The sequence below is a fragment of the Rhinichthys klamathensis genome, unplaced genomic scaffold, assembly GCF_029890125.1.
Source record: "Rhinichthys klamathensis goyatoka isolate OS25496 unplaced genomic scaffold, OSU_Roscu_1.1 h1tg000437l_1, whole genome shotgun sequence".
In the NCBI taxonomy this organism is placed as follows: Eukaryota; Metazoa; Chordata; class Actinopteri; order Cypriniformes; family Leuciscidae; genus Rhinichthys; species Rhinichthys klamathensis.
The window spans coordinates 783,294-810,392 of NW_026606933.1; the positions used below are offsets into that span (position 1 = coordinate 783,294).

Here is a 27,099-nt window from a genome sequence, read left to right on the forward strand (position 1 = left end):
ACACTAAATGCGCAATAGATAATTTTGTGACCCATACATATTGTGTACTGTTTTATACTATTTATTATTAATTTGTTTCAATTAGCATACAAAATGGTAATACTAACACAATGTAATGCATGATCATGTATGCTTGTTAAAGGTTATTGTGTATCATCATGTTTATATAATGTATAGTTTTATGAATTTTCTCTTTTCGTTGCAACATGTCATGTGTATAACACATTTTCATAAATACCGTCCTGCCCATGTCCATGACTGTGTGTAATGTAGTATTTTATTATGTTAAGTAATCTCAAGTAAAGTTAACTCCACTATACTCATAAATGGGGAATTACTATATTTATTTGTCCCCATTTTTATCATTTTTATTTTGTATCATCAACCTCATCCATATCAAAGTATATCAAAGTCAAATAGCCAGTCATTTCAGCAATTCCAGCAATAATGATTAACAAAAAATATGTTATTCCGATAATAGAATGAATGAATGAATGAATGAATGAATGAACGAACGAATGAATGAATTATTGTTCAAATAAAAGTTCAAATAAAATCCACGAAACGACTCTATGCGCAATAGATAGTTACTGTTGTGAAGTATACATATTGTCTACTGTTTTATACTATTTATTATTAATTTGTTTCTATTAATAATAAAACTTAGCATACTTATAATAACACATTATAGACAGTGCATGCTTGTTAAAGGTTATTGTGTATCATCATGTATACTATTACGAATTTCATCTTTTCATTGCAGCATGTGTATATCACATTTTTATAAAATAAATGAATAAATGAATGAATTGTTCACATAAAAGTTAAAATAAAATCCACGAAACGACTTAAGTGACCGAGTTGTTTAACGCTCGGCTGTGTGTCTGGTCTCTGATTGGCTGGCATGTTAATGACGGAAGGCTCTGGCCACGCCCACAGCAAAAGACCGAGATCAGAGTGCGCGCCGCCGCGAGCGCTCACTGTCAGTCAAGCGTCTCCAGAGCAACAGGTAAGCGCGCGCTCTCTCTCATCATGTGCTGAAGTTTCTCTCATAAAACTGCAGATTTGATTGGCTTAACTTTGTTTTTTACGTCTTTTTCTGTGAGCAAAAACATACTTTGCGATATGAAGGTTGTAATTCTTTATTATAGCACTGATATAACGAAACGCATATGCAGTCACAGGCATAAGACACACGTAGTCGTTTATGTAGGCTTTGTTTCACACGTGTTTTTACATTGAATATTAACGTTCAAAGTGTGTAAAGAGTGCTAAAGTGTGTATAGATATTTATTCAGATCGACATATATAGAGGGATTTAGAAGAAAATCTGTGGATGAATCCAAACTGATATGAAATGCACTTATATGAAAATACATGATTTTTTTCTCTCTCGTAACTATCTTATGAAATAATGTTATTTTAATGTAATATTATAATATTATGTTATCTCTCTGTTCTGTTTGAATAACATAGGAATCAGCTCAAAAAAGTTGAACATAATTAGTTTCATAAAGACACGTAGTCGAAAATGTAGGCTATGTTTCATATTTAGATATGAAACATATATATATAACTCGTGTTTACATTGAATATTAACGTTCAAAGTATGTATAGAGTATGTATTCAGATTGACATATATAGAGATAATTAGAAAGTCTAACTGATATGAAACGCACTTTAAATATAAATGAAAAAAACATTATTTTTTTGCTCTTGTAACTATCTTATGATATAATGTTATTGTATGTTATTTTAATGTAATATAATATTGTGTTATTTCTCTGTTCTGTTTGAATAACATGAATCAGCTCAAAAAAGTAAAACATATATAATAAACAATACTCACAATTCAATGTTTAATAAAAAATAGTTGTGTGTGCATTTAAGAATAAGATGCATGGTACAGAATGCAGAGTTATTGCAATGCCTAATGTATTTCTGATTTTATTTATTACTATTACAGATTTTTAAGGGTCAAACGGACTGTGACAAGCATGAATCTGAGTCCAGCAGAGATATTATCAGCATTAATATATATATATAAGCATTGCATATTAGCAGCATCTTATCCTTAAATGCTCACAAAACCATTTTTTTTATGAAACATATTGGTTACACTTTATTTTAAGGTGTCATTGTAACAGTGTAATTATATATTCATAATGCAAAACCAACAGAGTTATTGCAATGCCTAATGTATTTCTGATTTTATTTACTACTATTACAGATTTTTAAGGCTCAAACGGCATCTCATCCTTAAATGCACGCAAAACTATTTTTTATTAAACATATTGGTTACACTTCATTTTAAGGTGTCGTTATATGTTTATAATGCAGTAAGAAAACCAACAGCAGAATGCAGAGTTATTGCAATGCCTAATGTATTTCTGATTTTATGCACTACTAAAAAAAGATGAACCGAATTATTTTATATATATATTAAACAATTCTCACAATTCAATGAATATGTTTAATAAAACAATTTTTCATGTGCATTAAAGGATAAGACAGCCGTGTGTGTGGTGCAGAATGCTAAGTTATTGCAATGCCTAATGTATTTCTGATTTTATTTACTTCTAATACAGATTTTTAAGGCTCAGACGGACTGTGACAAGCATGAATCTGAGTCCAGCAGAGCAGAGCGACGGGTGTGCGGAGGGCAACCGATCCGAGCAGATGCTCCCTTGTTTCCGCAGGAGCGCGTACGACGAGCCTCTCGCTCCCTACAACGGCTCCGTCATATCCCACCTCCTGCGGAAGACCATCCACAGCAAGCTGAGCTCGCTCGACATGCTTTACTGCGCGAACGAGTCCGGTGCGACGGACGAGGAGCAGAGCGGGGGCGAGGATCTGTCGGCGGATGTCGAGCAACATCTACAAGCCAAGCGTGCACGCGTGGAAAACATAATCCGAGGAATGGCGGGATCACACGGGGATCCGGAACGAGACTGCGAATCCGTTCGCTCCCGACGAGACAAACGCAAGCAGAAGCTGCCGCTCCACCAGGAGCCCGACGCCAAACCCAAGACGAGCAAAGACGAGGAGTGCCACAAGCTCAAGGAGCAGCTTCAGAGCATGCAGAGACTCCTGCATCAGCTCCAGGAGAAGATCTCGCACGTGTACGACTCCGAGGGCGAGCCCAAACCGGGACTGAGCCGCGAATCCACCGCCAAAAACCTCCAGGAGACTCTAAAGTGCGAGTTGACCCGGACCGTGAGCGAAAGCATCGATTCAGTCTTCAAGAAGCTCGCGATGAAGCCGAGCACGAGTCCGGAGTACAAGCCGAGCCAGGACGACTCCCGCTCCGAGATATCCGACTCGGAGGAGGTCGGCAGGGAGCACTTTGAAAGCGACAGCCAAACCGAAGCGTTATCCTTAGTAGTCCGTAAGCCTTCCCAATCCCAGATGATCCCGGGAGTTAAGCGACCATTCCCGCTCCACCAAACCCCTTTCCAGTTCGGCTACAACACTCCCTTACACGACAGCCAGATCCTCGAGCACCTCCTGAAGTACGGCCCGCACTCGGCCTTCTCCGGGCTCCCCTGTGTTCCCGCTTCCCTGGAGAGGGCGTCTCCGGACTCCATGGAGCATTCCTGGGAAAGCGTGGCCATGAGGTCCAAGGCTCATCATCTGGGTCAGCACCACCATCATCCCGCAGGACTGGTCCCGGTGGACTCGCTCTGTCTCCCGCATGTGAAGATGGAGTGTGCGGATCTGCAGAGCATGGAGAGGAGCTCCTTCATGGCCCTCAATATATCCTTTCAATAATAAATAACACTTTATTAGGCTAATCTTCAGTGTTTTTTGTATCAGTCCGACCTAAAGGGTTTGGAAAACATCAGTTTAGTCTTTTTTAGGGATGTACGATATATCGGTATCGGCTGATATATGATAATTTGGTAACACTTTACAATAAGGTTCAGGTGATTGGGAGCTTATGAGACTTTTGCTTTTATAATCAGGCTCTCGAAAATGATATAAAAATTTTGATTTAGATTTATCGGCCGATATATCGGTTATCGGCTTTTTGGTCTTATCCTTTCAACCCGTAACACTTTATTATTCTTCAGTGTTTTTGTATCAAAAGGGTTTGAGTACCAACAACCTTCCAAATATCAGCTCAGAAGAAAGAAAGTCTTTTTTAGGGATGCACAATATATCGGTATCGGTACACTTTACAATACCATACCGACAATCTTTAAAACATCAGCTTAGAAGAAAGAAAGTCTTTTCCTTTAATGCCCAAACAGAACAATAAATGTTATCAAAAGTTATTGAGTACAATTAAATCTATCTCATCTAAGTTGAAAGTGTCTCTTAGGTTTCATATCGGTATCGGCTGATATATGATAATATTTAATGTTATTGTTATCGGCCCGATAAGAACATTTGGCCGATATATTAAAGCCGATAAATAATGTATTATTTCCTTCATCTGAGACGCTTCAGATGCGCACTGCTTGAAATTGCTTGAAATATGATTGAAATCACTTCAAAAAAGGAAAATACAGTAAAGTGCAACATGTGCAGCGCAAGTCTGTCATATCGGCTACATACAATTATAATGAGAACATCATAATTGTGTGATTGGGATGTGGATTTAAATGGTGAGACTTTTGTTTTTGTAATCAGGCTCTCAAAAATTATATAAAAATTTGGATTTAGATTTATCGGCCGATATATCGGTTATTGGTTTTTCAACCCGTCTTATTTCAACCCGTAACACTTTATTATTCTTCAGTGTTTTTGTATTTTGTAAAAGGGTTTGAGTACCAACAACCTTCCAAACATCATCAGAAGAAAGAAAGTCTTTTTTAGGGATGCACGATATATCGGCCACCATATCGGTATCGGCCAATATATGATCATTTGGTAACACTTTACAATAAGGTTAATTAGTTAACATGAACTAAGAATGAACAATACTTCTACAGCATTTATTAATCTTAGTTAATATTAATGTCAACATTTACTAATACGTTATTGAAATCAAAGGTTGGATTTACCATTAGTTAATGCACTTTGAACTAACATGAAGACCTGGATATTTATTAACTAACATTAACAAAGATTAATAAAAACTGTAACTAATGTATTGCTCATTGTTACTTCATGTTAGTTAATGCAATAACTAATGTTAATTAATGAACCTTATTGTAAAGTGTTTCCAGTCTAACTTTAGCTGGGCAATAACTTTATTCTAGAGCTGCTGTAAAGCCAAAACAATCTCTGTTACTGTAATCTCCTATTATCACTGTAAAGCTGCTTTGAAACAGTCTGTGTTGTTAAAAGCGTATATAAATGAAGGTGACTTGACCAATCATTTTTAAATGGCGCTCAATATATCCTTTCAACCTGTAACACTTTATTATTCTTCAGTGTTTTCTGTATTAGTCCGACCAAAAACCAACAATCTTCAAAACATCAGAAAAAAGTCTTTTTTAGGGATGCATGATATATTCAATTCAATTCACGTTTATTTGTATAGCGCTTCATTTCAAAGCAGCTTTACAGAAAGTGCAAGAGTCCACATTACAATTTAGTGATCTGTTATCAGAGGGAACTGTCTAAGTTAAGTATTTCAGAAATGTACAAAGTCACAGTTAGCTAAAATTGTGTTAATTTAAACAATGTAATAATTTAATGCAGAAACGATGAGCTCATTGAAGTAATGAATACTTGTTTGTTAACAAATGATTGTGACATTTAGAAAATATAGCATTGGTGCGTGTTGATGGCCAATATAATGGCCACCATATCGGTATCGGCCGATTTATGATAATTTTTTTAATGTTATTTTTATCGAAGAACATTATTATAATTGTGTGATTGGGACATTATGAGACTTTTTTTTTTTTTATCAGGCTCTCAAAAATTATCTAAAAATTTGGATTAAGATTTATCGGCCGATATATCGGTTATCGGCTTTCAAATATAAATAATTATCGGTTATCTACTCGGTGCATCCCTAGTCTTTTCCTTTAATGCCCAAACAGAACAATAAATGATATCAAAAGTGATTGAGTACAATTAAATTTCTCTCAACTAAGCTGAAAATATATCTTAGGGTTCAGCTCAGAAGAAAAAAAGTATTTTTTAGGGATGCACAATATATCGGCGGATATATCGGTATCCACCGATATATGATCATTTTTAATGTTACCATTATCGCCCTGATAAGAAAATTTAGCTGATATATTAAAGCCGATAAATAATGTATTATTTCCTTCAGCTGAGACACTTCAGATGCGCACTGTTCAACATGATGCTTTTGAATTGCTTGAAATATGATTGGAATCACTTCAAAAAAAGAAAATACAGTAAAGTACAACACAAGTCTGTCATATAGGCTACATACAATTATATTGAGAACATTATTATAATTGTGTGATTGGGACATTATGAGACTTTTGTTTTTATAATCAGGCTCTCAAAAATTATAAACAAATTTGGATTTATCGGCCAAAATTATCGGTTATTGGCTTTCAAATATAAAGAATTATCGGTTATCGGTATCGGCCAAAATGTTCATATCGGTGCATCTCTAGTCTTTTCCTTTAATGCCCAAACAGAACAATAAATGATATCAAAAGTGATTGAGTAAAGTTAAATCTCTCTCATCTAAGCTGAAAGTGTCTCTTAGGGTTCTAAATGGAACTCTAAAGTTCTAAATAACTCTAAATAATTCCGTATAAGAAGCGCCTTTTACAGTTCTGAAATAGAGTGGAAATATCGCCCAGAAGGAGATTGATGTTTTTTTGAAGTATGGTTTTTCTCTCTCCTGAAATTCTAATTATATTATTAATAAATATAGTAATATAAATATTACTATTATAATAAAATATATAAAATATAAAATATAAATAATATAATATTAATAAAATGGCAACACTACAATAAGGTCTATTTTGTCAACATGCATTATCTAACATGCAATAAGTACAAGCAATATATTTTTAAAGCATTTATTAATATTGGTTAATGCCAGATAATAGAAAATCAGTTGTTTGTGTTAGTTCACCGTGCATTAACAAATGTTACAACTTTAAAAACATATCAGTAAATGTTAAAATTAAGATAATTTATAAAGGCTGTAGACTCATGACAAGTGAAACCTTAATGTAGTGAGTCAAAAGTGGGAGTGTTGAACGTGGATAGCAGATGAGAAATGCGTTTATATATTGAGGTCACAGTCTTTAGAGTTCAAGTGTTTTCTGCAAATCTGCAAATCTTATTGATTATTATTTTTTCTCAGGAGAAACATCTCAGATGACAGAGAAAAGCCTCTATTTAGCCATATTGCTGCCACTGAGATTTATTAAAGAAATCTCACTGCTGGTTTTCCTTTTCATAGTTTCATTAAGTTGTTTGCAAGAAAGAAACACGCTCCATGTTTCAGGAGAGGGTTTTATCCGCGGATGATGTTCTTTGTTTAGCTTGAGCTGCTTTTGAAAAAGCCCCCCCTTTGTTTAGTTGACTGTTTTTATTTAATATCTAGTAGTTAACATTGAGATAGCGCTGAACAAACGACCAGCTCTCGAGCTCGGCGAACAATCGCAGGATTGAGTGCAGCGGTGAGCCGTTCCACCGACGCAGACTTCAAGGAGAATTTCTGCTTTGATCTCGGTAACCCCAAAGAAAATTGTAGCATCTTCTTTAATCTGGGCTCAGTAATGACTTTAAGTCCAGGAAAAGACAAATAAAAAGGAATACAAGGCTTTGATAAGAATTGTTAGGAACAAAAGCCAATTTTCAAAGGCAGAAAAAGCAACAGTTTCTCTTCTGGAAATTCTCTGATTTTTTCCCCCCTCGGACTTGAAAAGGTGCGGGATATGTTTCTGCACTCTCAATGCGATCGGAGTGGATGAGAGAGGTCACTTTTGGTTGTTTGTGAAAAGCAAGCTCTCAGCCATCATTATACACCAGCATCAATGGCCAGAGTCACATATAGATATACAGTCAAACCAGAAATTATACAGACACCAGATGTAATTTTTGATATTTTTCTACTAGTGTGTGCAGGACAGTATAGTTCATTTATGTAAGTGAGGAGAGCAAAATAAAGTAAACTGTGACATATTACACCCAAATATTCTTCATACAGTGACTACCGGTTACATTTATACACACTTGGGAGCTAAAAAGATTAAGACACTTTGAGCTGATCATGTTTTCTGTAATTGCTAATGCTCTTTTTACACACAGACTGAACAACATGAAGCATTGCTTGGTCACTGGTTGAGCTAAACTGGTATTATCTAATTGTGTAGTTAAATTTAACAGCTGACAGATATTCAACATAATTCATGTGTGAGAGTCTAACAGAAGGACGGACAAAACCAGTCAAATATCCACTGAGTTCTGCTCATATTTATCACCATTTTCTAAACTATAGCGAATAAACTGTGATAATGTGAGAGATGTTGAAGGAGTCTGAATACATTTGGGTTTGACTGTATATACACACACATATGTGACAATATTGCAGGATGCTTCGCTTTTAAACATCATTAGATTTGTATAATGCACTTTGGTTATGATTTCAATATTGTGGCTCCTATTTCAAAGTGATTGATTGTTTAATAATAGCAGCTGTTTGTCTTTTACGTTGTCTCTTTGAGCTAAACAATGTATTTTAAAAAGAAACTCTGGATTATTTCACTGTGTGAAACGACGTAAGCTGATCCTCTTCATCCTCACTGAGGAAAATCATCTGTGTGTTTTGCAGCAAAGCAATTATTACAGGCAGATATGGAGCAAACGGCTTGTATTGGATGCCCTTAATCTAATTATTTTGTCTTTTCTGCTGCCGTGTCTTAATCGGTTCTCTGGTCAACACAGAGCTGTTAATTCATTTGGGCCGATGAATTGGACAAATTGATGCGTGTTTGTTTGGGAGTGTGTGTTAATGCGCAACGCTGAATCGAGGTCATATTCGCCAGATCTTTATTTATCGTGAGGTTTTTGAGGCCTTGACGCTCTTCACATTCAGGAAGGTCTAACCCCAAACCATTTGAAGAAAGCCAAACTGATGTTCTTCTACACACGCTACCCGAGCTCAAACTTACTCAAGAACTTCTTCCCCGATGTCAAGGTATGTCACTGTGTTTCACACAATCATGGCTCATACGTTTATCTTTACTTTATTTCCAAAGGGACAATGCACAGTCATTTACATGAGCACTTGTGTTATCAAATTATGGGTCAGTATTGCTTCTCCTATTTACTATATTGTGATCACTATTAGAAAAGTAGGGTTTTATATCAGAACTCTTTATAGAATCTCGACTCAATTTTGAAGAACCATTTATGCCAAAAAGGTTAAGGAGGAATGTCTTGCATAATAATTTCATGTTTTTTCTAGTGATAAAGTATGTTTATGAGCTGCTTAATTAAAAAAAAAATGTTTTATTAAAAATTCATAAAAAATATAATTTATGGCCCTATTAAATCAGTTTTATTAGTTTTTTTTCAAATTCCGTTCCATTTTAGTGATTTAGTTAAATTTTAGAGATCAAAAAGCATGTCTGATTAATTGAAATCATGAAACGTATACAATTTAACAACAATTTATAAAAAAAAAGTTTAACAAAAATTACATTGTGTAGGGTTTTATTTTATTTTTTTCTCTAATTCCGTTTATTTATTTTTTACTAAATTCTGTGGATTCCATTTTACTGGTTTAATTAAATTGAAATAATCAAAAAAGCATGTCTAATAAATTGAATTCACAAAAACAATTATTTTTATTTTTTACTTTTCTTTTCATTTCTATGATTTTTTTGTGCCTTTTTCTGGCAATCAAACATTAATTTAATTTATAATTTAATCATATGAAATTAAACAAACTTTTTTGTCAAACAAATGGACAACATTATTAAAAAATAAAGTTTTAATAATAATTAGTGTTCGTATTATTATTACATTGAGACGTAGCTAAAAGCTACTGTACACCAGTAATGTTTTTCTGTCACAATTTCTTCAAGTTAAACCGAACTTTTATTTTGACGTGTTGAAATGAAACCATTCAGTGACACGCAGAACATGCAGGATTCATTTTGAAATAGTATTTTTGAAGTTTAATATTCACAGACATTAGTCTATATCGTGATTTAAGTGTACTGACCTGCTTTTTATTTATACATCAAAAATCTGACAAATTCCGTTAAATTATACAGTAAATTACGCGATTTCGTCCGTGTTTTCTGCATCGTCATCATAGGACCATATTAAAACTGATCCATAAAATGATCCCATGATGGAAGGTTGTTTATATGAAGAGCCTTATGGTTCCATATAGAACCTGTGTCCAGTAAACCAATTATTTATATTTATATTATAAGTAGGGCTGTCAAATGATTAATCGTGATTAATCACATCCAAAATAAAAGTTTTTTTTTACATAATATATGTGGGTGCACTGTGTATAATTATTTTATATATATAAATACACACACATGCTTGTATATATTTAAGAAATATTTTCATGTATATACTGTATATAGATTTATATATAATTTATATTATATATAAATATAAATATTTTATATATAAATAATATTTTTTTCTTAAATATACATGCATGTGTGTGTATTTATATATATACAAAATAATTATACACAGTGCACCCACATATATTATGTAAAAAAAACTTTTATTTTGGATGTGATTAATCACGATTAATCATTTGACAGCCCTAATTATAAGTAAAACATTATTACTTTTATCTCTTTGTATCTTAATCTATATTTATCCTAATAATCAGTTAAACATAAAATAAATTCACATTGAGTGATGGATTGTGAATTCAGAAAAGAACGTTCAATTGCTTTAGCAGAAATACAGAAAAATAACACAAAATTAGACGCTTGAGCAAATATTCGTGTGTGTTGGGGTGGCAATTCCCGAACTGCTGGTTTAACTCTGACAAAGTTAAAAGAAGAGTTTCTCAAGTCAGCAAAAGGAGACAAAAGAGTCTGTGGAGAGGAGCACAACCTCCTCTATTCAGCGTTAACCCTTCAGCCCGCCAGCTTTCACCAGACTACAATAGCAGAGCGCTGAGCTGTGTGTGTGTGTGTGTGTGTGTGTCTAGCGGCATATCCTGTGAGTGTGTAACGTGTCCTGAGGCACAAGTGTTGTGATGAGTCAACACAACAGGGAAAAGCTTGTGTGTTATTCCATGACTCTCTCGTTGGTTCTCAATCAGACGGCACATCAATGAACCCTACAGTTTAAGACACTACACACACCGAACTAAATTATAAACGCAACACTTTTGTATTTGCCCCCATTTTTCACGAGCTGACGTTTTATACAAAAGGCCTATTTCTCTCAAATATTGTTCACAAATCTGTCTAAATCTGTGTTAGTGAGCATCCTTTGCCGAGGTAATCCATCCACCTCACAGGTGTGGCATATCAAGATGCTAATTAGACAGCAGGATTATTGCACAGGTGTGCCTTAGGGCTGCCCACAATAAAAGGCCACTCTAAAATGTGCAGTATAATTTTGTTAAGTGTATATTCAGTCAGAAAACCGTAACATTTGTGATTAAATATTTCAAGAGGATGGAAAGGCGTAGCGTCAAGCATTAGTCCCAAACTGATGAGTGATATCTTCTCGCGGTGCGTAGATCCAAAAGTAAATCAAAAATAGGAAACAAGAGATCGGCACATCAATATAGGCCAAAAAGCCCACGGGATTTTATTGTCCTGAGGCCACAAATAAAGTGCAAGAGTGCAAAACGTTTTCGGGTTCAACCCTTCATCAGTGTCATGCTTGAATATTTCAAAAAAAAAAACAAAAAAACGAATAATTTTGTTAAATATATTTTTCATCCTTCGAAAAATGTGTTTTTAAATGGACGATTCGTAACCTGTTAACTGTCAATTTTCCCCATCACATATTTCAGTACTCATCATAAATCATCCTGTGAAAAACATTTTGAAATTGGTACTTTAATAACTTTGATTAAGCTCCTCCCCCTTGTGGGCGGTGTCAAGTTTCATATTACAACATTTATTTCACTATTTTATAACCAAATCTTTTTCTAATCTTGACAAAACATGTATGGTCGGAAAGGGCGGAGACTCAAGGTTGCATATCGGTTGCTGTTTTGATAGAAGTGATATTGTGACAGAAATAATATCATTAATATTATAATAATATCATAATATTTTAATTTTATTTACACTAACTCCGCCCACTGACCCACTTACTCGCTTTTCCCATCACATATCAGATCAGATAGGCATTTATTTTCAATAAAAATTAAGAAAATATTCAAAAAGTGTAAATAATAAAGTGTCTAACACGTGTTTAATAATAAAGTGTTTAAGGTTAGGGGTAGGTGTAGGAAGCGCATCCATTTAATGATTTTAATGAATATAATAATTGACTCTCTATGTTATTATTGCATACCGTTTAATGTACAACAACACTGAGTTGCAAATATTATCTGCCACTATTTATAAGTATAAATAGCATCTAACTACTACTTATTGCAAAGAAAATACTGCTATTTTTAGAATCTATCGCTATTTTCACTTAGCCGCTGCCTAAACAAAATTCAATAAACTGTGGCCGTCACCCAGTGGCTATTTTTGGTACAGCGCCTAAACTAAATTTCACAGGAACCTAATTTTTTGTGATATCAACTTTTTACAGTTAATTTTACAGTTAACAGATTAAACTATTATCCACAGTCTTAAATATGTGCTTACAGCCTTTCTAAGGCTATCTACAATTACTATCCACAAGCCAAACCCTGAAGTGAAACATTATATATTACATAGAACTATATTATATATTATTTAAATAAGATTCAGTTTTGTTTTGTTCTTTATAATAAATTGCACATTATTGAAGAAAAATCTCTTTGTAAAACCCTGTTTCATTGTTGAAAGTCACAATTTATACTAAACCTCGTCACACCAATATTGGTGAGGTTGAGGAACATAAAATACTGACGAGAGATGAGAGAAACTGTTTTAGTCTGAATCATGTGGACGAACAGATTTGATGATGTTAAAGATATAATGTCAGCTAGATAGAGATGTTATTTTTAAAGGCGGAAGTGTATTTGGCTACACGTTATTTTAAGGTGACGTAAGTACTAATATTAATTAACCATGTACTAACTATAGAGTTACATTAGGGTTTGGTTTAGCGTTAGTTACTTGTAATTATGCATAATCTTCTGTTATTACTATTGTAAGTACATGTAGTAACGTGTAACTACATCACCTTCAAATAAAGTGTTACTGTGTATTTAGATAATTTCTATTAAATGCTGTTTTACATCACAGATTCTCCACAGACTAATATTAGAAAAGCACAAAAGCTTGTCTGATAATATTGGTTTTGAAAGTGATGTTTCATGAAGGCTTGGTTATATCAGTAATCAGTCATGAGGATGTTTCTTCACCCAACAAATATGACCACAACAGTATGTGACAAATCCATGACGGAAACTGAAGTCTATTCTCCTCTATTGTGTCGTATATCGAGTGAAACGCTTCTCGAACAAGAGCGGGGCGGGGCTTGATTGTGTCTGTGAGGGATTGATTGGATGGTTGTGGTTTGCTATTGGCTGATCTCATGTGAGTGACAGGTTATAGCCCCGCCCTCGTCATCAGAGAAGAGAAGAGATGCTGCAACTTATTCTCATTCAAGATTATTAATACAATAATGATGATGTGCACCTATAAATCATTTAGAAAAAATACTAATATATATAAATAAATAAAAAAGTTATTCTGGTTATTCTAAAAAGGAAGTTATTCTGATTCAAGATTACAATTTTGATTTCATGGGGACTTTAAGGAAGCAAATGATACACACAGAAAGCAGAAAAATGGCTCAGAGAATTAAGTTCACTGTAAAAGATGAGGAGCTTTCCACTGATCGTCAGCAAGTCAAGTCAGCTTCATTTATACAGCGCTTTTAACAACACAGACTGTTTCACAGCAGCTTTACAGTGATAATAGGAGATTACAGTAACAGAGATAGTTTAGGCTTCTCAGCAGCTCTAGAATAAAGTTATTGTCCAGCTAAAGTTAGTTTTAATTGATTCACTTGATTCAAAGATCATTAGTTATTAAAGACCCACTCCGATGAAAATAATGTTTTTCTAGGTGTTAACATGTTCTTGTGGCATTTTTCCGATGTTAGAGGACATATCTTGAGAAAAATAAGCTCAAAGTTGTATTTCTGAGTATTTCTACATTCAAATGGCTGTGAATCAGTAGCAGACGCTAAAATGCCGGCTAAAATAGACTGGAGTTGTGACGTATTAACTCCACTGGGCGTCTCCACACGCGGCGTCTTGGAGTGAAATAATGATCGGTGATAACTTTGATTAACTTCGGATAATAATAATTAACGTGTATATAATACTGTTGCCCCACCGGTATTGGGGGTGTAAGCTAGCGGGAGAGACAGAGCTCTCAGCAACGGGCAGGGGGAGGGGCGTCTCCGTGCCAACGGCTCCGCCCACAACGCAGAGGCGAATTGCTAATGAGCAACTGCCGCTCTGCTGAAGCGAAGTCCCAGAAAACGGCACAGGTTTTGTGATTTTGGCTAAAAATGGCATAATCATAATTTAAAGACCACTGGGAATGTTTTAAAATAGCTCAAAATATGATCGGAGTGGGACTTTAACTTAGGGGCCTAAGACACGAAACGAGCGGTTTGTGTGAGAAAACGAACAGTATTTATATCGTTTTACCTCTTGTAAACACAGCCACGTCCAAGTGATCTGAGGGCGCCGGTGCTTCGGTCTTTTCCGGCAAGCGCCGGAAGTGATCTCTCGCTTGTGTACGTCACTCATACAATTGTTTTTATTTTTAATTCTTTTCTTTTACGACGGTTTAAACATCTTGGATGCCCTTGAGGTAAGCTAAAACATACCAAAAATGAATTCCAAAGTGAACTATCCCTTTAACGGCTCCGGCCGCTCATTCACACAACAGTGTTCGGCGCAAACCCTAAACAGGTTTCACGGTGCAAGCGTTGAAAAACGTTATCATCTCCGTGTAAACTTCAAAAACGCTGATCTGTGAAAGCGCTGACAGCGTGTACATGCGCGTTTGATTATATATGTGCGCAGGCGTGTACTCTTGCTCTACAAATTGACCTCACCAAATTACTTGTCTGGCCTTAAAAATGAATTATACAGATTTTTTTCTTCCGCGTATCAATGTGAACTGGAATCAAGGAGCAAGGAGAGTCCCGGCGAACTCCTCGCTGTCCTGTGGGAAGTCACAGCACACAAAGCCTGGACTAATCCCAGTGCCCGATCCCATTCCCGTCAGCCGAAGCCACTCTCCTCCTGACCCCTTTCTCACACTCCACCAGAAGAAGCGTCTCTGGGCCTTGGGCAGCTCGAGCTCTGAGATCGGATCAGTGCTGTAATAACAGGGCTGATGTGAATGGCAGTTTCATCTGCTGTTTGGATAGATGCTATTCTGTGTGCAAGACATCGCCTGGGAAAGACGAGGAGTGACTACAGCCGATTAAATGTGAAAATAGTGTGGAAAGCCAGCGCTAGAATAACAACAACAACAACAACAACAACAAACAACTTTATAATAACGGTCCGTCATTAATAAGTAACTATGCAGGACTAATGCGATACATTAACACTTCAGCTACTACTATTAACTACTATAGAAACACGCTCAACTAATCAGTAAGTAATATCAAATTTAGGACTAAGATAGTTCCTTATTAGGTAATCAATGATTACTTAATGAGATTGGCATTATAAGAATTATAATCATAAGAATTATTATTTAATTACTAATCACAACATTAACGTGTCTGAGACGTTAGCAATTGTCTTTTTTTTACTCTCAACGAGGTCATAAAATGCATCACTAATTACTCAAGTTTATTTTAAAGTGAAAAAGATGTATAAATAAAGTAAAATAGGTACACTTGAGTAATTAGTGATGCATTTTATAACTATAATCAGAGTAAACATGATGACTGATTACGTCTCAGACACACGATAATGTTCTTTATAATTTGTCATTTAGTTAATAGCTATTAATAAGGCAAATCCCATCAAGTAATCATTGATTACCTAATAAGGAATCTCCTAAATTTGATTTAAAACTGAGCGTGTTTCTATAGTAGTTAATAGTAGTAGCTGAAGTGTTAATGTATGACTACTCATTCGTCCTGCATAGTTACTTATTAATGACGGACCGTTATTATAAAGTGTCACCCAACAAACATTTATGAAAGAAGTAGTGCCACGCTTGTTCCTTACGGGTTTTCTCCTGCTCTCCATCCAGTTTTCCCATGTTTTTCCGATCGCTTCTCAGGACGTCATCATTTGAGCACATGACAGCTTTATAGTCTCTATAGTCAAAGCGTTGAAACATGGTCAACCTCGAAACTTGAGGCAATTTTAAAATTGTGATTTCCAGTGATGTTTCCAGTGAAGTAGTTTTTGCTCAGCTCTAAAATATTCTATCAAATGCACTCTTTTAAATAGCCTTATGTGTTGTTGAAGACACACACCTCGCAGAATCTGCAAAATGTCAATCATTAAAAAAAACTAAGATGGATCATTAATTGCATGTTGTTGTTTATATATAGCACTGCCCTGAATAAGCTATTTCACGTAACAGATTTTCAGTTTCTATCGTCCACAAGACAGAATAAAGGACTGAATTCACAGAAATGACCCCGTTCAACTTTCACACCCTTGCTGATCGTATGTTTTATGTTTAAAATACGCACCATTCACTCTTTATCATAAGCCCAATATGCGGAAACGACTAAGTTAAGGTTTCTTCTCTTGTCACATCTATATTTTAAATTCAAAATGGCAAAATAGGAAAAAAAAGTAGAGTAGTTTGAATCGCAAACAGATTTTAAATGTTTAGATACGAGTTTAGATACGAGTCGCGCTGGAATACATGTTTGAGTTTTGTGAAGAGTAAAGCCCCCCTTCTTTATGATTGGTCAGCTCAATCATTCTGACATTGACGAGCGCTGTCAGACCAATGATAAAAAATGTATTACATTGATGCAAACTGCTTATAAGAGTCACACAATATCAATATAATATATAAATATACAATATACAATATACAATATAAAGATATCACACAATAAAAACTCACTTTTATTCATTGGTCTTTAAACCTGCTTGAGAGTTGTATTCTGCATTTTTATTTTTTAGTTTGTCCCTTGTTTTAAAGGTTTGTTTGTGTTACTCATGTGTTTATAATCTGTCCGAAATCATGTCAATGTCCAGCACTTTGGTCAACCTGGTTGTTTTAAATGTGCTTTACAAATAAAGTTGGATTGGATTTATTGTCCCTCTCAATCCCTCTTATCATTTTTGAATGTTTTTAGTTCAATCGCTGCATCACGTCCCAGCTGATCAAGTGGTTCAGCAACTTCAGGGAGTTCTACTACATCCAGATGGAGAAGTTTGCTCGCCAGGCCATCATAGACGGCGTGACCGATGTGAAAGACATCTCCATCACCAGAGAGTCCGAGCTCTTCCGCGCCCTCAACATGCACTACAACAAAGCCAACGACTTCCAGGTACTCACGCCTTTACATCTTTACAAACTAAATAGACCAGTTCAAGCAGATACTGCACTGGTTTTAGGTGGAATGCATGTAAATATGGTAAAATCTGTTAAAGTCCCGCTTTAGTCAATCATTTTATCCCTTAAAACTCATCTTTGATCACCAAAATGACATATTTAAATGTTTTTCTTTTTTAGTATGCGTGGTTCTATGAATATGCAAATGAGCCCTGCCTCCACTCACTCACTGGTCCACTGGTTGACGATCACACGTTGATCTGATTGGTTACAAGGTCGTTTGTGATGTCAGAAACACCAGCGATTTCAAACCGTGTTTTTGAGACTGTCTTTGGTTCACTGCTAGCCTGGTTAAAACCAGACCATTCTCAGTTGTAACTGGCAAAGCGTCATAGACAAATCATTTCCAGAGGGGCGTCACCAACGGACGTCGCGGATAGACCTAAACCCAATCAGAGCGATGAAGGAGATGACGTATGCAGAGCGGCGGAGAAACATCTCCGAGTGTTGTTCTTTGCTCGGTTTTTAACTAAAAGGAAACGTTCAAATGGCTTAAAACAGACGCGATAGCTGATTGGAACGAGTGATGTTCGACGGCGGCATCCATCTTTGTAATGTAGGCTACAAAATCTGCTTCAAAATCCCAGCGCTGTCGTCATCGTGTAAAGCCCGCCCCGACGTTTCTGATTGGTGCCGCGATTTCGGCGGATTGGAAATGGGCTTGAATGAGCTTTGCCAGACTAACTTTCAGAGCAAATCTAAATTTGCCGGAAGTTGTCTGTGTTTTCCCAGGCCAGTTCACTGCAGTTTAAGCAGAAAATACTCAGCAATGCTGTCGACTTATGAATTTACACATGGTTTGTCTTAAAGCATATTAAAAACACCACATACACACATAAACAACATTAAAAGCTGGATTTACACCACAGGGGACTTGGTTATCAAAGATGAGTTTTAAGGAATAATATTATTGACTACAGGGGGACTTTAATGTTTACAGATTGGCATCGTTGTAAGTGCCACGTGTGTGCTTTTTTTTAAGAAAAAGATCAAACCAAAATAATATTTTTAGCAGTAATCAACATCATACCATGAATGCTGTCGATTGAGCTCAACTTGAGCTTACTTGATTTACTAACAGCTTTCAGCGCAAACCCTCTTTTGGCGTTAAAAACTGCTGTCAGGATTTACTGAAGACACACAGTGCAAAATTAGTGCTGAAAAGACGTGGACTGGGTTATTTTAGCGGCCGACTTTATTGCATTTGTCTCCCTTTCAGACGTATTTATGGGAGGAGAGTATTTAAATGAATCATGCAGGGTGATTTACTAAAGTTTGCGCTCGTCAATTTACTGGTATTTGTGCAATTATTTAAAAGCAAGACAGTAATTTGCGCTGCTCCTGGTAGATTGTGTTGGTCATTATGGAAATTATCTTGTTCTTTAATTTGCGTGTCGTCAGTAGATCACGCGCATAACTTTCCACTCCCATCAGTACTTTTATGCGCTATTTTGTTAATAAATGACATAAGTACAATGATTATTTGCTAGATAAAGTTCAGTTACTGTTTAAATGCACATCAGGATTTGGTGAGGGTTGTGTGTTACTGCTCTCCAGCGTATAGCATGTTTTTTTTTTGTTTGTTTTTAAATGTGTTTATTAATTTTCAAGCATTACAAACATAACCTAAAATTGAATAAGAGAACAACACAGAGAAAGGAAAAAAGAAAAAGGAAGTTACTATTATTATTATGGCTCAGCACTCCAATAAATCAATCTGAAAAAAGGTGAAAGAAAAAAGAAAATTAAATGATTGTACAAACAATACCCCTTCCATATTTACACTTAAATATATACCTTACATATTTAAACCTCATTAAACAAACCCTCTAGTAAGAATAGAGGATAAATGTAACCCTGGACCACAAAACCAGTCACAAGGGTCAATATTTTAAATTGAGATTTATACATAGATACAACAGAGAAAATCGGGAATCTGAGGGTGCAAAAAAAATCTAAACATTGAGAAAATCGCCTTTAAAGTTGGCCAATTATGTTTGCGATTTTGCTGCATTCACTCACACAAATATTTTTTTTTATAACAAAATATCTTCCTGGAACATGATCTTTACTTAATATCCTAATGATTTTTGGCGATAATTTTGACCCATACAATGTATTGTTGGCTATTGCCACAAATATACGCATGCGACTTATGACTGGTTTTGTGGTCCAGGGTCACATATTTAAACCCATATATATCAAGACTGGATCTCAGCGTATAGCATGTTGATCTGCATCATAAACCAGATTCAGAGAGATTCGGGCTGGTTCTTTCAGTCGACCGCTTTGTTCTTCCGTCCGGCCTTTTTATTAATGAAAACTACGCTTTTTGAAAACGCTCTCCAAAGTGGACACATTTGAAAACACTACGTGTTGTAGTGTGGAACGTCAAAACTGAGGTATTGGAAAACGATGATGTAAGTTTAGTCATGTGACACATACTGTACCCATAGATATTCATGTTTATAGCGGTGTTGTGCCTGTTATGTGCGGTTCACTTTCACACAGTCGCTAAAATATGTTACTTCACACACTCTTCATATCACAGTCCTGCACAGATGACAGAATTCACTCGCATTTGCTAAACATGAGCAGTTTTAGTGTTTTAGACCAAACATATAACGGTGAGTGAGAGCGACCGGACGCTTCAGTGAATGCTGAGATATTCTGCTAAATAAAATTATCCTGCCAGAAGAATTACGCGATAACTTTATTATTTATTTTCCCGTCTGTATCATCTCAGTGAGCTTCCGTGAGGGTTTACGCATGCGCAGTAAAGGGGAATTTAGCGTTTTCAGGCGTTTTCCAAAAGTTTCTCATCCGCACTGAAACGCCTGAAAACGCAGTGTGGACAGAGCGTTTTTAAGCGAAAACGGCGTTTTGAAATGTCTCCGGATTAGCGTAGACGAAGCCTCGGAGAGATTGAGGCTGGTCCGAGCCGGTTCTCTCAGTCGGGTGTCCTCGTTCTGACCCGTGAGTGGATCCGCACCTGTATCTGCGCATGATCCCAGATCTCAGATCCAAACTGTGGGAAGAGGAAGCTGCAGCATCTGCTAAAACAACTTGAGATTATGCCCTGGCCACGCCTGACTGCCGTTCGGATTGCTACTGATGCGAAAGAAGCCAGAAATCCCAAGAGTGCCGGGCCGGCCGATGGGAACGAGCCGAGACAGTTGTCTTTACCTCAGCACCAAGACATTCCTTTCCCAGGGCCCGCTTTTGTGTCTGGAGATGCACGAGAAACAAAACTGTCAACAGCGAAGCGGAGCTACTCTCCGGGAAATAATGCCACCGGATAGATCCACCTTCTTCCCACCCTCACACACACACACACAAGCCCGAGTCCTTCAAAGCGACGAGCCGCCTGGATTCCTGCGATGGGAACCCAGTCCTTTCATGCATTTTCCGAGCAGTTAAGTTCGAAGCAACAATCAAAGCGTCCATCCACGCTGCTCAGCTAATGACTCTGACACTGTATTTGGTTTAAAACGAGAACATTAAAGATGCTGCGTAAAGATCAGACTTTATACCTAAGACTTTATACCTATAGACCTTATACCTATACCTTATACCTTATACCTATACCTTATACCTATACCTTATACCTTATACCAATAGGCCTTATACCTATAGACCTTACACCTAAGACTTTATACCTATACCTTATACCTATAGACCTTATACCTATAGACCTTATACCTAAGACTCTATACCTATACCTTATACCTATAACTTATACCTTATACCAATAGGCCTTATACCTATAGACCTTATACCTAAGACTTTATACCTATAGACCTTATACCTATACCTTATACCTATACCTTATGCCTATACCTTATACCAATAGGCCTTATACCTATAGACCTTATACCTATAGACCTTATACCTATACCTTATACCTATAGACCTTATACCTATAAACCTTATACCTATAGACCTTATACCTATACCTTATACCAATAGGTCTTATACCTATAGACCTTATACCTATAGACCTTATACCTATACCTTATACCTATAGACCTTATACCTATAGACCTCATAGCTATAAACCTTATACCTATACCTTATACCTATACCTTATACCTATAGACCTTATACCTATACCTTATAACTATAGACCTTATACCTATAGACATTATACCTATACCTTATAACTATAGACCTTATACCTATAGACCTTATACCTATAAACCTTATACCTATACCTTATACCTATACCTTATACCTATAGACCTTATACCTATAAACCTTATACCTACACCTTATACCTATACCTTATAACTATAGACCTTATACCTATAGACATTATACCTATAGACCTTATACCTATACCTTATACCTATAGACCTTATACCTATACCTTATACCTATAGACCTTATACTTATAGATCTTATACCTATAGACCTTATACCTATACCTTATAACTATAGACCTTATACCTATAGACATTATACCTATAGACCTTATACCTATTGATCTTATACCTATACCTTATAACTATAGACATTATACCTATAGACCTTATACCTATAGACCTTATACCTATACCTTATACCTATAGACCTTATACCTAGACCTTATACCTATAGACCTTATACCTATACCTTATAACTATAGACCTTATACCTATAGACCTTATACCTATACCTTATACCTATAGACCTTATACCTATACCTTATACCTATAGACCTTATACCTATAGACCGTATGCGCCAGAGAAACAAGACTTTAGAATATTGTCCTTGAACTAGCGTTGTTGCGGTCGCTCTGTGTATCTCTATGGCGTCACTGTCGAGGAGTGATTAGCTGGTGAAGGGGTTTACTTATTGTAGAGTTAACGAAAGTTATCATGAGCATTGTAATGTTTAAAGTAGATGTCTTAACAAATGTCAGTACATCGGGAAGATTTTAAAATGAGCCGTTCATTCATAAATACATAAGATCGCAGTGAAAATACAAACCGGAAGACAACAGACAAAATGTGCACGCCGTCACCGTTTTCAGATTCACGTTTTTGAAGTTTACACGGAGACGATAACGTTTTTCACAATTTTTCAAAGCTTGCACCTTTGAACCTGTTTCACAGTTTGCGTTTTGCGTTGAGCGGCCGGTAAGTTAATAACTAATGATCTTTACAACGGAAGTGAATCAATCAAAACTAACTTTAGCTGGACAATAACTTTATTCTAGAGCTGCTGTAAAGCCTAAACAATCTCTGTTACTGTAATCTCCTATTATCACTGTAAAGCTGCTTTGAGCTGCTATATTGTTAAAAGCGCTGTATACATTAAATAAATTATGGGCTAGGGTGTTCTGGGTTTTTGCTAGGGGCTTGCATTTTGGTTCTGATTGGTTGCTAAGACATTTTAGGTTGTTGCTGGGGTATTTGGGGTGGTTGTTAGGGGGTTTATAGGCTAGGGTGTTCTAGGTGGTGGCTAAGGCACTTCTAGTTGTTGCTATGGTGTTCTTGTTGGTTGTTAGGTGTTTGCTAGGTGGTTGCATGGGTGTTATGGAGGTTGCTTGGGCATTCTGGGTGGTTGCTAAGGTATTGTTAAGTGGTTTCTGGATATGTGTTCTGGATGGTTGCATTTTAGGTTGTTACTAAGGTATTTTGGGTTATTGTTAGGTGGTTTATAGGATAGGGCGTTCTGGGTGGTTGCTATGGCACTTTATGTTGTTACTAGGGTATTCTGGTTGTTGTTAAGTGGTTGCTAGGTGCTGGCATTGTGGTTCTGGGTGGTTGCCAAAGCATTCTGGGTGGTTGCTAAGGCATTGCTAGGTGGTTTCAAGCCTAGTGTGTTCTGGGTGGTTGCTGATGCATTTTAGGTCAATGCTAGGGTATTTTGGATGGTTGTTAGGTAGTTGCTATGCCATTCTGGGTGGTTGCTAAGGCATTGCTAGGTGGTTTCAAACTTAGTGTGTTCTGGGTGATTGCTAAGGCATTTTAGGTTGTTGTTGGGGTATTTACGGTGGTTGTAAGGTGGTTGCTAGGCCATTCTGGTTGGTTAAGTGTTTTAAGGCATGTTTAAGGTTGCTAAGGCATTAGCATTAGCATAGTGGTTTCTAGGCATGTGTGTTCTGTGTGGTTGCTAAGGCATTTTAGGTTGTTGCTAGGGTATTTTGGGTTGATGTTAGATGGTTTATAGGATAGGGTGTTCTGAGTGGTAGCTAAGGCATTACTAGAGATTACTAAGGGTTGCTAAGGTTATTTTTAGGGTGTTGTGTTCTGGGTGGTCGCTGGAGCATTATGAATGCTTGTTAAGTAGTTGGTGGGGTGTGCTGGGTGGTTGCTAGGAGCTAGCATTGTGGTTCTTGGTGGTTGCTAGGACATCACTAGGTGGTTTCAAGCCTAGTGTGTTCTGGGTGGTTGCCATGGCATTCTGGCTGGTTACTAAGGCGTTTCTAAGGTGATCTGGTTTGCTGTCCTCATCAACACACTTGCACTGCACTTACACACTCAGTCTGATCACAGTAGCACTAGTGAGGGTTCACTCTGCAGTATTGTCCTTTTCAGTTAGTAAACATTGTGACGTTTTTTCAAAAAGGGTCTATTGAGTGTGTAATCAGTCTCTGAGTGAGGTCTGTTTCAAACGTTTATTCCTCAGGTTCCTGACAGATTCCTGGAGATCGCTGAAATTTAAAATAGTTGTTGCTAAGGCATTGTTAAGTGGTTTCTAGGCATGTGTGTTCTGAGTGGTTGCTAACCTGTTAACCGTCACCAGTGCGTGGGCGCTCTGAAGCGTTTTTTTTTTAAATAGTTCAAAGTTACTATCATATTTAATGTGATTAACTTGACAAACTATACATCATTAAAACGATATAAGACTCAAGTTTCAGTATTTGACCACTATTGTATTCTGTGAAACTTATAGTGACAGTTATGTCTTAATTTGTGTCAGGAGTTATGAAATAAAAAAATGAGTCGTTACCTTTAATATGAATTATGAGCGTCAGCTGCTCTCATTCAGAAAAAAACTCCCCTGCGATCGTCATGACAGCGATTCACAAAACAACGTCCCTCAGGGCTTTTAGCTCAAACATGTGCAGATTTGGAGAAATATTGATAGATTCTCATAGGTTTACATCAGACTTCTATAGACAGGAATAATATTTATTGAATTTATACCCAAATGCGTCGATGTAATCATTTTGAGCGCTGTATACTCTGATTTACTGTGTTATCCATTCATACTGAAGTCTGGGGCGCTGTTGCACAGTAAAGTCCATATATGGATCACATGAAGAAGAGCCATAATCATGTGACATTCAGGAAGTCGTGATTCATAAACAAAGCTATCCGAGATCGCTGTAAAGTGCAGATAAAGATGTTTTGAAGACAATAAACATGATTGCAATGATATTTGATTTACCTGTGTTCTTCGAGTCATGTCAGGTATTTTCATAATAATAGATTATATGTATAATGTAATGCTAATCGAGATAGACTTTCAAATTGTGCAGAATACAATAAAATAATATATTTTCTATCTGATTTTTTTATCTGAAGCCAAATCAGATTACAGAAAGTTATTTAAAACACTCGACTTGCGCTATAAAGTAAGTTGGAGCACAAACATAGTTTTATTCTCATAAATTGTCGTGTATTGAGGGTGTGCTAAGCTAACATGCTAGCTAGTACTGAGCACCTGCTACCTAACTTCGATGTAATTTTTATGATTTTTTTTCTAAATAAGAATGCTTACTGAAATGTTTCGTTTTTCAAAAAGGGCATTTGATACAGTTTCACTGTGAAGTGAGAACTTTTATAAAATAAATGAGGGATTGAAACAGTGTGAATTGCTAGTCGTTAGTGATTATAATGCAGACAAAAGAAAAGCATATTTAGAGCAATAAACAGGCTGGAGAGGTGTGAATATGTGCAGGGGAGCCTGAGACTGAATGGGACTCGTTTTTGCATCACAAAACAATAGAGGCAATAGACTGAATAGATGCTTATAAGATGACAATAAACACCAGTCTAATCAAAATAAAGTCATATGACATGATCTTGAAAAACATTGAACTAAATACAGAGTTTTAGACTTATCATCTTCAGATTTTAAATATAACATGGTTAGACATGTGGCTTTAGCTGCAGTGCATTTCTAGATTGCTACAATGCCAACTTCAATTTTATTTTCATGAAGATGTTTCATAAAAATACATGTATAATAACTTTACAAAACTTTGAAGCTATTTATAACTATTTTTTTTCATTATGACAATAATTAATTCTACATTTACAATAAACTTCCAGGTGTCAGCTTTCAAATGAGATCTTACTTGTGCTTTTAGTACAAAGGGTTCATGAACTGTATCTGTTTCAGTTTGGGAATGCCATATCTGGGGATTTTTCAAAAATGGGCTTGAAGCTTAACAGGCTAAGGCATTTTAGGTTGTTGCTGGGGTATTTTGGGTGGTTGTTAGGTGGTTGCTAGGATGCTCTAAGTGGTTGCTAAGGCATTTTAGGTTGTTGCTGGGGTATTCTGGATGCTTATTATGTTGTTGCTAGTGTGTCCTGAGTTGTTGCTAGGTGCTGGCATTGTGTTTCTGGCTGGTAACTAAGGTGTTTCTAAGGCTATCTGGTTTGCTGTTCTCATTAACACATAATTTGAAGAATCACTCATGATGACAGTTGCACTTACACACTCAGTCCGATCACAGTAGCACTAGTGAGGGTTCACTCACTGCATTATAGGCCGCTTTTCAGTTAGTAAACAGTGTGACGTTTGTCAAACAGGGTCTGTTGAGTGTGTAATCAGTGTTTAACTGAGGTGTGTTTCGAACGTTTATTCCTCAGGTTCCTGACAGATTCCTGGAGGTCGCTGAAATCACACTTCAGGAGTTCTTCAGCGCCGTTTCCCTCTCCAAAGACTCCGACCCCTCCTGGAAGAAAGCCATCTACAAGGTCATCTGCAAACTGGACAGTGACGTCCCCGAGGACTTCAAATCTTCCTCCTACCTGTGAACCCAGAGCGCCCCCTACAGGACGCTGTATTTATCATGAGTGTCAATCACACATGTTTCTTTTTATAAGTGAATCGTCAAGCTTTATAGACAAATCAAAATATATATTCTAAATATTTTGCTGTTGACTGCCAGCGAGTTTGTTTCATTTTGTCTGTGGAATAGGCTTGTTTAAAAATAATAATAGTTTGGAGAATTTGGTTTTTCAATGTAATATATTTTGCTTTTATAATGCCACTGTAGACAAATGTGTGGTGTGTTCTGTAGTCCTGGTAATGAAATGGAAAAGCAGTTATGATTTGTGTTTTTAATGTGCATCTGTTTCTTCAGTGAAGCGTCTCATGAAGCATCTGTAATAATTATAAAAAAAAAGGTGTAAATAAGTATAATTTAGCTGTATGATATGAGTAAAGGTGGAATATTGCTGTTTATGTGGGACCCCAGATTAATCATATTGCATGTAAGAGGCATTTCCCTCAAAATTT

At 36.4% G+C, this 27,099-nt stretch overlaps 1 protein-coding gene across 1 annotated transcript; it reads left to right on the forward strand.

The window, feature by feature from the left end:
• Positions 1-952: 952 nt before the first annotated feature.
• prox2 (prospero homeobox 2) lies at positions 953-27,099 on the forward strand. Its single transcript, XM_056236072.1, has 5 exons — positions 953-1,009; positions 2,589-3,756; positions 8,990-9,097; positions 17,377-17,571; positions 26,448-27,099. Exons 2-5 carry the CDS (start codon positions 2,620-2,622, stop codon positions 26,613-26,615), a joined length of 1,608 nt encoding a protein of 535 aa, XP_056092047.1. The 5' UTR covers positions 953-1,009; positions 2,589-2,619; the 3' UTR covers positions 26,616-27,099.

Bases quoted from the DNA above. Each gene is read 5' to 3' on its own strand.
- prox2 (XM_056236072.1), top strand. From the start codon at position 2,620: ATGAATCTGAGTCCAGCAGAGCAGAGCGACGGGTGTGCGGAGGGCAAC. The intron at 9,098-17,376 runs GTATGTCACTGT...GAATGTTTTTAG, and splicing joins ACTTCTTCCCCGATGTCAAG to TTCAATCGCTGCATCACGTC. The intron at 17,572-26,447 runs GTACTCACGCCT...TTTATTCCTCAG, and splicing joins ACAAAGCCAACGACTTCCAG to GTTCCTGACAGATTCCTGGA.